At 47.8% G+C, this 16,092-nt stretch overlaps 1 protein-coding gene across 2 annotated transcripts in view; it reads left to right on the top strand.

The window, feature by feature from the left end:
• Window positions 1-16,092, top strand: part of LOC311108193 (nuclear receptor coactivator 1-like) — an 86,543-nt gene that overhangs the window by 61,759 nt on the left and 8,692 nt on the right. For both annotated transcript variants that reach the window (XM_084150813.1, XM_084150814.1), the window contains 13 exons: window positions 1,941-2,047; window positions 2,530-2,707; window positions 4,709-4,888; window positions 5,273-5,374; window positions 6,518-6,658; window positions 7,059-7,206; window positions 7,421-8,510; window positions 9,624-9,999; window positions 10,139-10,306; window positions 10,479-10,596; window positions 10,758-10,926; window positions 13,499-13,804; window positions 15,693-15,791. In XM_084150813.1, coding sequence (XP_084006939.1) covers window positions 1,941-2,047; window positions 2,530-2,707; window positions 4,709-4,888; window positions 5,273-5,374; window positions 6,518-6,658; window positions 7,059-7,206; window positions 7,421-8,510; window positions 9,624-9,999; window positions 10,139-10,306; window positions 10,479-10,596; window positions 10,758-10,926; window positions 13,499-13,804; window positions 15,693-15,791 — 3,182 coding nt within the window. The remainder of the gene's footprint in view (window positions 1-1,940; window positions 2,048-2,529; window positions 2,708-4,708; window positions 4,889-5,272; window positions 5,375-6,517; window positions 6,659-7,058; window positions 7,207-7,420; window positions 8,511-9,623; window positions 10,000-10,138; window positions 10,307-10,478; window positions 10,597-10,757; window positions 10,927-13,498; window positions 13,805-15,692; window positions 15,792-16,092) is intronic.

The raw sequence follows: 16,092 nt of genomic DNA, 5'->3' as shown, positions 1-16,092 counted from the left end.
GATTTATAACAATACATTCATAAAGTATTTGCTTGTAAGTTGGCTGAAAATTTAATTGAAACCAGTAGACATGAGTGCAAACAATTTGGTTTAATTTGAAGTTATACATTTGAAGTTATTTCTGTTGGAGTTTACATTATAAGGAATAGGCTGGCTTGCCAGGTCCTACATATTACATCACACCCTGGAAAACATTTTCCGACATGACTTCCGGCATTCTGCGGAATTCTGTCGGTTTTATGTAAAAATTAACTTTGCATTGGGACTTTTGACGTGTATACTCATGCAAATCTATATGTGACATGTGGTTACGTTTATGCTACTTACCCGTTTTAAACCTCAAATACACTACAAGTAAAAAAAAAAATCCTGCAATGCAAGAAAGTTATCCTTCAACAGGGTGATCAAATTAAGATCTTACATCTGTATGTGTTACTTAACTACGTCTTTTGGGGAAGAAAATCACATCCTCAACAGGAGAAAAATACACACGTCTCTGTAAGCCAGACCAATTCCAAACAAATGGAATTGCCCTGTAAATATAAATTTCAAAGATGCATTTGCAAACTTAAGATGTGCAGTTGCTAAAGATGTGCAGTTGATGAACATCTTATTATTTAGTGAAGTTAAACCCTGCTCTGGTTATAACAGTGGTACAGTAGCTATCTAGTGGTACAGTAGTGCAGCAAGTGTCGCAACAGGCAGGCCCGCTGCAGGATATTTATGTCTCAGGCTGTAAAGTCCTCACCCAGCCCTGGTTGTTTTGTCAATAGCCTAATTACGGCGGGACTTTGTTGTGTTTTGTTTTTGGTTTCATTTCTTGGCCTCCTGGAATACCACATGTGATTCACGGTGATGTGCTCACTCGCCACCCTTATTTTAAGACCTGGCCACTGGCCAGACTGCGCTTGGTAAATATACACTCCTCAGTTTTTTTTCTCCCTGGAGAGGAGAGACCGGTCGGGGATAAAGGGAAAGTACCTCTGTTTCTCTTTTCCTCTTCCTCTCCTTCTCCTTCCTCTCTTTATAGTATCTCTCTCTCCTCTCATCTCTTCCCCGGCCTCTCTTCCAGCTCTTGGTTGTTTGCTTACTTGGTGGGGACAGTCAGTATAGTGAGTTCTGTGTGCTGACATCCCTCCAGCCGTGACCTCCTTTGTGACAGGTTCAGGGGTCAAAGACCGGGCCAAGTCTGCTGTTGTTGGCAATGGGCCCAGTGAGGAGAGGAGGAGTCAGGCCTACAGTATAGTAATGACGTGATGGATGGTCCGGTCCCTATCTCCTCAGCCGGTCCCGATCTCCTCAGCCGGTCCCGATCTCCTCAGCCGGTCCCGATCTCCTCAGCCGGTCCCGATCTCCTCAGCACTCTCTTTGGCCTTCTTTCACCAAACCTTGACTGAAACTGTAAGATCAATACACCAGGTCTAAGAAGAGATTTGGGTCATTGTTGAATGGCTTTTTAAGAGTTTTTGACATTGGGTATATTCATCTACAGTACATGGTTTAATTATAAGTCCTCCTCCAAGCAGTATCCGTTGGTGTCCATGCAAGAATAAACAGGCTGTTTCCCTCTAACTTCCAGTTGTTGGCTTTTGCTGCGGTACAGTAACAGTACAGTATATTTACAGTATGCTGTGTCGAGTCCCCCTAACTCTTTGATCGGGGCTGATGGCGTCAGAACGCAGTTCAGCAGAAGTCCACACTGTTCATTATTCTCTATTAAATAATACCAGAGTCATTATGAGGGGAATAACTTATGTAACAAGCTACTTAAGAGTTATTTATTGGAATTGCTAAGTAATTGCATAATGCCTGTGTAATGTTTCATGTCAGTAAAATAAAGAAGAATAAAAGTGCATACTAGCAATGGCTGATCGTCCCACATTCAGTCCCCCTTTGTGGGAACTTTTCTTAAGATCTCTGTGTTTGTTTGTCCTCTGCAGAGAAAGCGGCTCTAATATCACCGGAGGACAAGGTGCAGAGGAGTGACATTTTGTCCAGTAGTCAGGGCATGGTGGAGAAAGAGGCTCTGGGGCCGCTGCTGCTCGAGGTGAGTGAAACAATAAAGCTTGGTGGAATTTTTTTTTCAGTGACAGACACAGGAAGTACCCACTTACGCATTGATTGGATCATTTAGTCATGCTGCTTTCTAAGCACAGGTACTCTTTCATGAAAAAAAAATCATATTTTTGGTTGCTCATTAGTAAATGAATGGATAGTAATTAGAGTGCATCTGCTCACAGTAGATTTACAACTGCAATTTAGTTATAATCTCTCTGTCTTCAGTATTTTCTCTGTATTGTCCAGAGTGATTCAGTGACTCTGTATGGTTCCCAGGACTTAGTTTCCCAGTGAGGCCCAGTGTCATTATGCTTTCCACGTTAGTTCCTGGCACACTTTCCCCCTGGCTGAGGCTGGGGCTGTGAGAGTGGTAGAGAAAGGCTGAAGTCCCCCTGCTCTCTTTGTGATTCCCCCTTCCTCCGGAGGTGTCCGTTTCACCCCTCTTTTGTCCCTCCCTCTGTTTCGGGCCAGGCCCTGGACGGCTTCTTCTTTGTGGTGAACCGTGAAGGCCGGATCGTGTTTGTGTCAGAGAATGTGACGGGTTACCTAGGTTACGCCCAGGAAGAGCTGATGACCTCCAGCGTGTATAGCATCCTCCACGTGGGAGACCACAATGAGTTCATCCGCAACTTGCTGCCCAAGAGTCTCGGTGAGGATGACAGGAGAGGATGAGGGGATGAGACGAGAGAGGAGAGGATTGTGAAGGAAGGAGAGGAGGGCAAGAGAGAGGGGGGAGGGATCAGACAGAGGAGAAGGAGAAAGGAAGAGAAGAGGAAGGACAAGGACAAGAGAAAGGAGATGAGGAAGGAAAAGAGATGAAGAAGAACATGATAGAGGGGAGATGAGGAAAGACGGGTAAGAGAGAAAGCCGAAGAGGATGGAGAGGAGGTAAGAGAGGAATCTCTGCTGTAGGGACAGTATCATGCAGTATGAGGCAGCCAGATCATGTGACAGCTATAAGAGCATAGTAACCAGGAGACATAAGGGTCTGTGTCCCATGAAGCCCCTAGTAATTCCTCTCTATATAGGCCAGGCCAGACAGGATGGGTTAAGGTCAGCAGAGATAGACAGGTCAACTAGCTACTATCTACCTGCCTGTCTTCAGCTTAAACTGTCACTACATAGTGACCACGTTTACATGCACACCAATATCCCGTTATTATTCGGGATACTTAAGTATTCTGTTTTTGAGTTTTTATTTTTTATTTTTAGTCATTTTAGCAGACGCTCTTATCCAGAGCGACTTACAGGAGCAATTAGGGTTAAGTGCCTTGCTCAAGGGCACATTGACAGATTTTTCACCTAGTCGGCTCGGGGATTAGAACCAGCGACCTTTCGGTTACTGGCACAACGCTCTTAACCACTAAGCTACCTGTCGCATATAAACATCATATCCGGTTTACAATACCCCAGTTATGAGAAACCCGGATAAGATGCCTGGGATGTGCTGATCTAAGACGGGATACTGTGGCATGTAAAAACGTATCCTGTTTACTGTTGTTTTTGTGGTCTGCGCAGGCTGAGTTTTGCATATCATGGGTGTTGTGTGATGGTGTTTTCATCTGATTGTCAAACAAATAAAAAAGTTCAATCCACCATAATAATTCCATAATAATTTAGCCTACTATAATTAATTTAGTTTCTGCTTATACTTTCCGACATTTGGTAGGCCATTTATTTGTCAACTATAGTTAGATACATGCAGCTTCTCTTCTGTCATAACTTGTTGCCCTAGAAGACTAAATAAAGTAGTGCTCACCAGAATAATGTCTTACATTGATAGATGAATGCATTAGTAATCTAGTTAACACCAGTAAAGTTGTCTGTTTTGTTTAGGGACCGGGAAGAAAACGCAATAACTCCAAAACAGTGGAAAGATTGGTCCTGTGCAAATGTCATCAGTTTGACCAGTTTTAAGGAAATGAAAAGCTGAGAAAACGACGAAACACGTTTCTGATAAGACTTTAGTTGTTCTTGGTTGCATATTTTATGTGGTTAAAATACTGTCTGCTTGCATAACAGTGTCAAAGATAACACATTACACGCACATTCGCATTTTCTCAAGAGATGCTGAAAAAACGAAATCATATTTCTCCACTCCTGTTCCTGAGACAAAATTATATATTGTATAATTTCACTGCAAGAAATGCATAATTCTGCAGGAGTTAATATTATATTACGCTACATGTGAGAGGTTATAGGCCTACAGTCAGTGTCCAGATTTCAGTGACTATTCCATTTAACCCAAACAAATTTAAATGAGGAATATTCTGTTTATTCATGGATAGAGGGATACTCATGAGTGTGATATCAAAGGTACGTGTAAACCGCTTATCCCCAATAAGACCTTAAGCAGGAGATGAGCTCCTATCTGGAATACTGTGCACATGTAAACGTGGTCACTCACTACTGTTCTCTGTCTCGCTTTTTCTCTCCCCCCTCCTCTCTTTGTCTGTATTGTATATATTTTGTATCTCTCTCTACCCCATATATATCATCCCTGTCTCTTTTCAAGCCATTATTATTACATCACACACACATTGGTTTACCTGTCTTATGTGTGATGGTGTGTGTCCCCGTTCCTAATGATTTGTGTGTGTGTCTATACCATTACTGGTGGGTGGGTGTGTGTGTGTGTGTGTGTGTACAGTCAATGGGGTGCCTTGGCCCCAGGAGCAGGGCCGGAGGAACAGTCACACGTTTAACTGCCGGATGCTGAAGAGGCCTCCTGACGAGGTGGACTCAGAGAACCAGGAGGCACGCCAGCAGTACGACATCATGCAGTGTTTCACTGTCTCCCAGCCCAAAGCCATGCAAGATGAGGGAGATGGTGAGTACACACACACACACACACACACACACACACACACACACACAGACACAGACACAGACACAGACACACACAGACACACACATACACATTGTATACATACACACACACAGCCTACATACACAGATACATGCCACTTATGCACACAGACGTTTACATACACACACTTGCCATACACATTGAAGAAGGTGCAGCATCAACATGAGAATGCTGGTCTTTACCTTGTCCTCCTAGCTAGCCCTGAGCCATATTGGAGGGATAGAGTTAGACACGGTGACGCCCTGCGTATTACAGCAAACACACACTCACAGTCACACAACACACACACACCTGTCAGAGTCTTAACTCTGACCTCTCCTGACCTTTGATTGGTGTTGTGCCCAGACCTGCAGAGTTGCCTGATCTGCATAGCCTGCCGGATGCCCCGACCCCAGCAGCTCCCCGCTATCAGCACTGAGTCCTTCATCACCAAACAGGACCCCACAGGTATTAACCCCTGACCTCTCACCTTTCTCAAGAGATGCTGAAAAAACGAAATCATATTTCTCCACTCCTGTTCCTGAGACAAAATTATATATTGTATAATTTCACTGCAAGAAATGCATAATTCTGCAGGAGTTAATACCCTACAGAGGGTAGTGCGTACGGCCCAGTACATCACTGGGGAAAGCTCCCTGCCATTCAGGACCTCTATACCAGGCGGTGTCAGAGGAAGGCCCTCAAAATTGTCAAAGACTCCAGCCACCCTAGGCATAGACTGTTCTCTCTGCTACCGCACGGCAAGCGGTACCGGAGTGCCAAGTCTAGGTCCAAAAGACTTCTCAACAGCTTCTACCCCCAAGCCATAAGACTCCTGAACAGCTAATCATGGCTACCCGGACTATTTGCACTGCCCCCCCACCCCATCCTTTTTACGCTGCTGCTACTCTGTTAAGTATTTATGCATAGTCACTTTAACTCTACCCACATGTACATATTACCTCAACTACCTCAACTAGCCGGTGCCCCCGCACATTGACTCTGCAACGGTACCCCCCTGTATATATAGCCTCCCTACTGTCACTTTATTTTACTGTATATATAGCCTCCCTACTGTCACTTTATTTTACTTCTGCTCTTTTTCTCTCAACACTTTTTTTGTTGTTGTTTTATTCTTACTTTTTTTGTTTAAAATAAATGCACTGTTGGTTAAGGGCTGTAAGTAAGCATTTCACTGTAATGTCTGCACCTGTTGTATTCGGCGCATGTGACCAATAAAATTTGATTTGATTTGATTTTACCTCTCAACTGCTGTTGGCACACAGACACTCCATACACACACACACTCCAATGTGTGGATTAGAGAGCTTTCTTTTTGTGCCAGAAGATGGACTAACTAGAGTGTTGCACAATAAACAGGCTTGTTGGTAAAGATACCTAAAGAGGAAAGGCAAGGACAGGGATTCAGCTCTCACTACTACTGCCATTTACATCTGAGTGTCTCAAAACTCCATTTAAATGGTATTTTGTATCATTGTGGAACTCTAACTCTGACCTAATAATGTACCCCCATCTGGGTTTTATCACCGAGCCTCAGTATCTCTGGATACTGATGTGTTTGTTTGTTTCTGTGCGTCTGTGTATCTCCAGGGAAAATCATCTCCATAGAGACGAGTGCTCTGCGGGCGACGGGGCGACCAGGCTGGGAGGACCTGGTCAGGAAGTGCATCTACGCATTCTTCCAGCCGCAGGGCAAAGAACCCTCCCACGCCAAGAAGCTGCTCCACGAGGGTGAGGAGAAGGGGAGGAGGGGGGGAAGAATGGGAGGATGAGGAAGAGTAGGGGGAGAGGAAGAGTAGGGGGGAGAGGAAGAGTAGGGGGGTAGGAAGAGTAGGGGGGAGAGGAAGAGTAGGGGGGTAAGAAGAGTAGGGGGGTAAGAAGAGTAGGGGGGTAGGAAGAGTAGGGGGGAGTGGAAGAGTAGGGGGGGTAAGAAGAGTAGGGGGGTAGGAAGAGTAGGGGGGAGTGGAAAGGAGAGGGGAAAGATAAACTTTCTGCACTTTTCTCAATAATGAAACTGTAACAACAAAGTACAGTGTGGTACCATTGCAAAGACATATATATTTTTTCTCCTTAAATGTGTGCCACAATGATAAGTAGGCCAATTCTTGTTTGTGCATGTGTGTGTTGACAGTGATGACCCATGGCACGGCTATCAGTCCTCTTTACCAGTTCAACCTGAGCGATGGGACCCCCCTCAGTGCTCAGACCCGCTGCAAGTTCTGCTGCCCCCCCAAATCCGACGTTCAGCCCTTCATCATGGGCATTCACACTATTGACAGGTAACACACCCAACCGTGCACGCACGCATGAACACACACACTGGCAAGTCATGTGGAACAAGTAGAATGTATGACTTTATTGCCAATCAACGTTTTCAAGGGTAGGAATTGATAGGAATGTGTTTTTGTGCCAATGATGTAAACAAACAATACTTTTTCCAGAATATTTCTCTAACCCAGCTGATGTTGTGCTCTTGTCTTCCTTCTCTTGTAGGGAACACAACACTGCTAGCTCTCAGGAAAACACTAACTCCAGCCTTCTACTGACCCATGGGAGCCCTGCTTCCTCCCAGCCCTCCCGCTCCCCTGCCCTCACCCCGGGCATCGAGGCCAGCCAAGCCCCAGGCCCCACCTCGAGCCTCCATCTCAACAATGGAAACAGCTCCGGCACCACCGCCCCCACCACACCCACCAACCAGTCAGCAGGGTACCTGACGCCCAACCGGTTGTGTCCTCAGCAGGTCAACAGCCCCTCACCCCTGGGCAGCCCCCTCACAGCCATCCCTACCTCATTCATGTCGCCCAAGCCCCCCAGGGGCAGTCCGGGGCTGGGCGGCAGCCCGCGCGTCCCAGGGAACCCCTTCTCCCCTTCCACCCCTGGCCTGAACACTCCGGCAGGGGCCCTAGGAGGTGGTGGTGGCGGGGGCGGTGGAATCCTCAGCAGGCAGCACTCTGGTGGGGACGGTGGAGCAGGGACCCCCTTAGGTTTCTCCCTGCCTTCCCCTCTACCTCAGAGGAAGGCCAGCACCCCCACCAACTCCCCAACGCGCCCTCCCCCTGCCAAGCCCCCTGAGGGAAGAGGAGGAAGTGGGGGAGGAGAGTACCTGGGGGGTAACCCCAAACTCAACCAGCTCCTGGACAATAGCAGAGTGGGGCCGCCTGGGGACCCCAACAACACTGCTCCCCACCCCAACACACCCACCTCCACCCCTCAGTGCCCGGCCTCCCACAGCACGCTGACGGAGCGCCACAAGATCCTTCACCGCCTCCTGCAGGACAGCAGCCCAGCCGAGGGCGGCAATGGCAAGGAGTCTGAGATCAAGAAGGAGCCTCCTGCCAGCCCTGCCACCGCCAACCCCAACGGACCCCCCATCACCCCCCAGGACCACCAGCTGCTGCGCTTCCTCCTGGACACGGATGAGAAGGACCTGAGAGACCTGCCCCCTCCGGCCGCTCTCAGCCTGCAGACGGTCCGGGTCAAGACTGAGAAGAGGGCTAGCGGGGATACCACGCCCTGTGCTGCAGCCTGTGCCAGCCCCAAGACCAAACCCAGCCCTGCAGACAGCAGGCTGTCCAGAGACCCGGTACTGTCTGCAACCCTACTCCTCCTCCTCATACACAGTGCCAGTAGTATCCATAGTCGGCAAGATCACGTCCCAGACGTGCAGAACTCTCAGACAGTTTAAGTTTGGGGTTAAGGTTAGGAATAGGGTTAGGTTTTAGGGTTGGGGCCAGGGGTTAGAATTAGGGACTTCCAGGAAAATGTAGCTCTGGATATCCCTGTTGTTGTGGTCGTCACAGTGCCAGGAACGTGAGAGTGCCTTGCTGGCTGGCTGCCTGAGTGCATGCTGCTGCTCCCTTCTAAAGGGAGCATGTGATTCGCTGCTGTATTTGTTCTATTTACGTTGAGCGCATAGCAGTGGTGTGAAGTACTTAAGTAAAAATACTTGAAAGTACTACTTAAATAGTTTTTTTGGGTATCTGTACTTTACTTTACTATTTATAGTTTTGACAACTTTTACTTTTACTTCACTACGTTTTCCCTGACACCCAAAAGTACTCATTACATTTTGAATGCTTAGCAGGACAGGAAAATGGTCTAATTCATACACTTATCAAGAGAACATCCTTGTCATTCCTACTGCCTCTGATCTGGCGGACTCACTAAACACATGCTTCGTTTGTAAATGATGTCTGAGTGTTGGAGCATGCCCCTCGGCTAGCTGTAAATTAAACAAAACAAGAAAATGGTGCCGTCTGGTCTGCTTAATATAAGGAATTTTAAATGATTTATACTTGTACTTTTGATACTTTAAGTATAATTTATCAATTCCATCTACTTTTGATACTTAAGTATATTTAAAACCAAATACTTTTAGACTTTTACTCAAGTAGGGTTTTACTGGGTGACTTTCACTTTTATTTGAGTCATTTTCTATTAAGGTATCTTTACTTTTACTCAAGTATGACAATTTGGTACTTTTCCCACCACTCGCGCATAGTAACACTCCCTCACTGCCCTCTTAAATCAGGAGCTAGTTGTGTTCATTTGTGGCCCCTCTTGGACTTTGACTCTCCCCAGCACAGAGCTTCCAGCAGCAGCAATTGAAGTTCTTTAACCTTTGCTTTCTCTCCCTGTCTTCCCCCCCTCTCCGTCCCTTCCTTTCATTCTTTGCCCCGCTCCCTCTCTCTCTTAGTTTCCCAGTGGACCTGCTGACCTGGACCCTCTCAGCCAGCTGCTGCCCACCCTCAGGGGCCCCGCTGGGGCCAAGCAGGGCAGCGAGGAGAAGGGTGGCCCCCTGGCCCTGTCGTCCCATAGCCACCAGACCCAACCTCAACCTCGGCTCCAGTCACCTCCACAGCCTCGGCTTCAGTCCCCCTCCCAACCTCAACCCCAACTTCAGTCCCCTACTCAGGTCCAGCCTCAGAACCATCTTCAGTCCCCTCTCCAGTCCCCTACCCATCTCCAACCCCAGAACCAGCTTCAATCCCCTACCCTACTCCAGCCCAGCGAGGCCAACGTTCCCAGAGCCGTGAGCGTGAAGAGGGAGCCTCCCGGAACACCAAGCCAAGGTACAGCAGGGATTAGGGGGGTCAAGGGTGAAGGGTCACCATAGAGGGTCACCCCACTGTATGCTGCCTATCTTCATTTTCCGCGTGGCCACCCAGGAAAGGACTGATCCTGACCATGTGTCTGTTTGTGTCTGTGCAGGGCTTACTGATGGTTCCTCCAGCCTGCAGAACCAGTCACACTTTGATTTCTGCAGCCCCACCACCCCCAGCCAGGGACAGGGACAAAGGGAGTCCTTCCAGACACCCAAAGACAGCAGCAGCCCCTTCACAGAGCCTGGACTCATGAACTCATTCAACTCCAACACCGGTATGAACTAGAATACGCTCATATCAAACAATCCTCTATCAAATATCTATAGGGCATTTCCTAAAATAATAGGAAATTACATAATTATTACATAATAATAATATGGAATCTATGGGTTAGTTGTTTGTTTCATGGGGGTTCATTAAGAGTTGTGTGTTGTGCTGTCCTTCAGGGTTGTCTAAGATGGAGACGGACTCTCAGCAGTTCCAGCCCCTGGCCCTGACTGACTCTCTGTCCTTTGATGGAGGCATGGGAAACCCTGTGCAAGCCTCTCTGGCCTCCCCTCAGGAGTGAGTATAGTACTTCTATGTAGACACACAGACGCATACATTCCTCATTGCTCACATTCCAATTCACACGCACACAGAACCAAACCTTGCACATCCTTACATTGAATGCACACACTCCCATGTTCCTGACTCTCCCCCCTTTCCCCCTCTGTGTGCCGCAGGCAGTGTGTCCCGTGTCCACTGGATGAGCTGCTGTGCCCCCCCACCACCCCAGAGGGTCGTAACGATGAGAAGGCCCTCCTGGACCAGCTGGTGTCCTTCCTGAGTGGGACGGACGAGAGCGAGCTGGCAGAGCTGGACCGAGCCCTGGGCATCGACAAGCTGGTGCAGGTGAGATCACAGGAGGAGGAGAATGATAGTAGATTGCGTTTGCCTTTTTCAAGTGTTATCTATATAAGGAAGAGGACAGGCACTGTCATACAACCTGATTCTACTAAATCAAATCAAATCAAATTGTATTTGTCACATGCGCCGAATACAACAGGTGTAGACCTTACAGTGAAATGCTTACTTACAAGCCCTTAACCAACAATGCAGTTTTAAGAAAAATAAGTGTTAAGTAAAGAATAGATAAGTAAAAAATAACAAATAAGAAGAAATAACAAATGATTAAAGAGCAGCAGTAAAATAACAGTAGCGAGGCTGTATACAGGGGGTACCGGTACAGAGTCAATGGGCAGGGTACAGGTTAGTCCAGGTAATTGAGGTAATATGTACATTTAGCTAGAGTTAAAGTGACTATGCATAGATAATAAACAGAGAGTGGCAGTGGTAAAAGAGGGGTGGGGGGACAATGCAAATAGTCCGGGTAGCCATTTGATTAGCTGTTCAGGAGTCTTATGGCTTGGGAGTAGAAGCTGTTAAGAAGCCTTTTGGACCTAGTCCTGCATGGCAGGAAGCTTGGCCCCAGTGATGTACTGGGCTGTATGCACTACCCTCTGTAGTGCCTTGCGGTCGGAGGCCGAGCAGTTGCCATACCAGGCAGTGATGCAACCAGTCAGGATGCTCTCGATGGTGCAGCTGTATAACTTTTTGAGGATCTGAGGACCCATGCCAAATCTTTTCAGTCTCCTGAGGGGGAATAGGCTTTGTCGTGCCCTCTTCACTACTGTCTTGGTGTGTTTGGACCATGATAGTTTGTTGGTGATGTGGACACCAAGGAACTTGAAGCAATCAACCTGCTCCACTACAGCCCCGTCGATGAGAATGGGGGCATGCTCGGTCCTCCTTTTCCTGTAGTCCACAATCATCTCCTTTGTCTTGATCACGTTGAGGGAGAGGTTGTTATCCTGGCACCACACTGCCAGGTCTCTGACCACCTCCGTATAGGCTGTCTCATCGTTGTCGGTGATCAGGCCTACCACTGTTGTGTCGTCGGCAAACTTAATGATGGTATTGGAGTTGTGCCTGGCCATGCAGTCATGGGTGAACAGGGAGTACAGGAGTGGACTGAGCACGCACCCCTGAAGGGCCCCCGTGTTGAGGATCAGTGTGGCAGATGTGTTGTTACCTACCCTTACCACGTCCCATCAGGAAGTCCAGGATCCAGTTGCAGAGGGAGGTGTTTAGTCCCAGGGTCCTTAGCTTAGTGATGAGCTTTGAGGGAACAATGGTGTTGAACGCTGAGCTGTAGTCAATGAATAGCATTCTCACGTAGGTGTTCCTTTTGTCCAGGTGGGAAAGGGCAGTGTGGATTGTAATAGAGATTGCATGATCTGTGGATCTGTTGGGGCGGTATGCAAATTGGAGTGGGTCTAGGGTTTCTGGGATAATGGTGTTGATGCGAGCCATGACCAGCCTTTCAAAGCACTTCATGGCTACAGTCTGTAGTCATTTAGGCAGGTTACCTTAGTGTTCTTGGGCACAGGGACTATGGTAGTCTGCTTGAAGCATGTTGGTATTACAGACTCTGTCAGGGACAGGTTGAAAATATCAGTGAAGACATTTGCAAGTTGGTCAGCGCATGCTCGGAGTACACGTTCTGGTAATCCGGCTGGCCCTGCAGCCTTGTGAATGTTGACCTGTTTAAAGGTCTTACTCACAATGGCCATGGAGAGCGTGATCACACAGTCGTCCGGAACAGCTGATGCTCTCATGCATGCTTCAGTGCTGCTTGCCTCGAAGCGAGCATAGAAGTAATTTAGCTCGTCTGGTAGGCTCGTGTCACTGGGCAGCTCGCGGCTGTGCTTCCCTTTGTAGTCTGTAATAGTTTGCAAACCCTGCCACATCCGACGAGTGTCGGAGCCGGTATAGTACGATTCAATCTTAGTCCTGTATTGACGCTTTGCCTGTTTGATGGGTCGTCGGAGGGCATAGCGGGATTTCTTATTAGCGTCCGGGTTAGAGTCCCGCTCCTTGAAAGCGGCAGCTCTACCCTTTAGCTCAGTGCAGATGTTGCCTGTAATCCATGGCTTCTGGTTGGGGTATGTACGTACTGTCACTGTGGGGACGACATCATCGATGTACTTATTGATGAAGCCAGTGACTGATGTGGTGTACTCCTCAATGCCATCGGAAGAATCCCGGAATATATTCCAGTCTGTGCTAGCAAAACAGTCCTGTAGCTTAGCGTCTGCGTCATCTGACCACTTCTTTATTGACCGAGTGACTGGTGCTTCCTGCTTTAGTTTTTGCTTGAAAGCAGGAATCAGGAGGATATAATTATGGTCAGATTTCCCAAATGTAGGGCGAGGGAGAGCCCTCCATACTACACTACAGAGCTGAGAGAGCTAAATATAGAGTGAATTTAAATTCCTGTCCAAAGCACCACAGAATCTATTTTTTTCTATCAGTACAGTAGTGCAATCATCGATACATGCTTGACGTAATGATTCATTTGGTCCTGGGGAGTTTGTTGGACTGTAATTAACCCAGTATTGACGCTATCCATTCCTCTCCCTAGGGCGGCTGCTTCGACCCCATCCCTCAACGGTTTCCCTCCCAGCCCCCTGCCGCCACCCCCATCTCCATGGACCCCAAGCTGCCCAGCTACCCCTCTCAGTTCAGCACCGGACCCCCTGCCCAGTTCCCTCCAGATATGGCAGGGGGGCAGGGTTTGGGGGGCTTCGGGGCACCCAGGGGGACCTTCCCTGGGGGCATGACGCTGAGGCCTGGCATGGGCAGAGCGCCTGGCATGGCCAATCAGCTCCGACTGCCACCCAACCAGCTTAGGTTACAGCTGCAACAGAGGCTGCAGGGCCCACAGCAGGTAGGATGTGCTGGACAGAGCGGGTACATTAGGGGTTGCAGCACTAACACACCAGATTAAACTATACTGAACAAAAATATAAATGCAACAATTTCAACGATTTTACTGAGTTACAGTTCATGTAAGGAAATCAGTCAATTGAAATTAATTCATTAGGCCCTAATCTATGGATTTCACATGACTGGGCAGGGGCGCAGCCATGGGTGGGCCTGGGAGGGCATAGGCCCACCCACTTGGGAGCCAGGCCCAGCCAATCAGAATGTGTTTTTCCCCACAAAAGGGCTTTATTACAGACAGAAATACTCCTCAGTTTCATCGGCTGTCCGGGTGGCTGTTCTCAGATGATCCCGCAGGTGAAGAAGCCGGATATGGATGTCCTGGGCTGGCGTGGTTACACGTGGTCTGCGGTTGTGAGGCCGGTTATACGTACTGCCAAATTCTCTAAAACAACGTTTGAGGCAGCTTATGGTAGAGATATGAACATTAAATTATCTGGCAACAGCTCTGGTGGACATTCCTGCAGTCAGCATGCCAATTGCATGCTCCCTCAAAACTTGAGACGTCTGTGGCATTGTGTTGTGTGACAAAACTGCACGTTTTAGAGTGGCCATTCATTGTCCCCAGCACAAGGTGCACCTGTGTAATGATCATGCTGTTTAATCAGCTTCTTGATATGCAACCCCTGTCAGTTGGATGGATTATCTTGGCAAAGGAGAAATGCTCACTAACAGGGATGTAAACACATTTCTGCACAGAATTATAGAGATATAAGCTTTTTGTGCATATGGAACATTTCTGGGATCTTTTATTTCAGCTCATGAAACATGGGAGCAACACTTTACATGTTGCGTTTATATTTTTGTTAAGTATAGATTAAACCAGGACACCGCTGCTCAAGAGGAACAGAGTTACCTACCCAGGCTGGCCCACTCCCCTGGTCCGTCTTTCTAACGTGGGCGTAGTTGATTCCCTCCTCTCTACACGGGGGGGGGGGGGTGAGTTTTAACAGGCCTTGTTTACGTTAATGAAGCCTGTATCACGCAGTGTTGCCTTTTAATCCTAGTCAGAGCCAGCGCTCGTTAAACACTGGCTTGGCAATAGTAAATCTCCCTCCTGGCCAACCGGGCAGCCCTGCATTGTGTTAATGTGCCATTGTGTTGTGTGGCTAAGTAGAGCTAGCTAGCGTGGTGAAATGGGTGGTCATGTGAAGAAGAGAGCCTCCTATGCTCCATTATGGTACAGCAGAACAAACACATGGGAACTAAATGTCTGCTACAAGCCCATCTATGGTAGGGGAGTACTGGACTGTATGTACTGTATATTCACTATGACTGATTGTTTATTATCCTTTTTGCTGAGAGAGAGAGAGAGGCTCCCACACAAACGTGGCTCACATCTCTCCCCTTTTTTTCCCCCCTCAAGGTCTCTCTCCTTCATGCTCCACTCACACATGCTGCTCTTACTCATGGTTCCCACACAGCGGTCTCTGCATATTATTATTCTGACTTTAGTGCTTCTTCTGCTAGCTGCTCATGTTGATTTAAAAGACCTCATGGCAAAGTAAAGGATATTAAGAATATGGAATTCAGCAGAACTCCTTTGTTCTCATTCCTGGTCCTCTTTATCAGTGTTTAACACACTTCTCTTTATCTATCAGTTCTCTTCTCATGTGGTTTTTTTCTCTCACACTTTTCACTCATCAGTCTCTTTTTCTATCTCAAGCTTTTATTTTATTTCTATCTGCTCTCACTATGACTCACTCCTCTCTCGTCTCTATAATTTCTTCGCTGAGTCCGCTCCGTTCCTCCTCTCCACCCTCTATTGTTTCTCCCTCCTCTCCTCTATCAGTCGTGTGACTCACTCCCCTCTCGCTCTCTCTCTCTGCCAGCTGCAGAACAGGCTGGCTGCCATGAGCCAGTTCCCAGGGGGAGCTCACATTGCCATGGGGATGCGTCAGGGAGTGCAGCAGCCTCAGATGCCCTCTCAGGTGAGTGTTTCTGGGGAACTCACGATCACCATCAATCCTGTCCTCACTCTTCCTTCTCTCTTGGTCTCGTAATTGTTTTTCTCTGTCTCCAATCCTTTTTCTCTTACTCTATTTCTATCTCTCTTTCGGAATGGTGTGTATTGAGTAAGTCCTAAGCATCGTAGCTAGTTGTACTGAGTTACTGGTAAGAAAACCAAGTGCCCTGTACTCTTCTCCGTCCACCCCTCTCCCTCTCTCTGAGTGAAGTATCTTCCAGTCTATTTCAAATGGTATAGGTCATTTGGGAAACTATGCATGCACG

Source organism: Coregonus lavaretus (assembly GCF_964263955.1).
Source record: "Coregonus lavaretus genome assembly, chromosome: 33".
Lineage (NCBI taxonomy): Eukaryota > Metazoa > Chordata > Actinopteri > Salmoniformes > Salmonidae > Coregonus > Coregonus lavaretus.
This window is presented reverse-complemented; position numbering and strand designations above follow the sequence as displayed.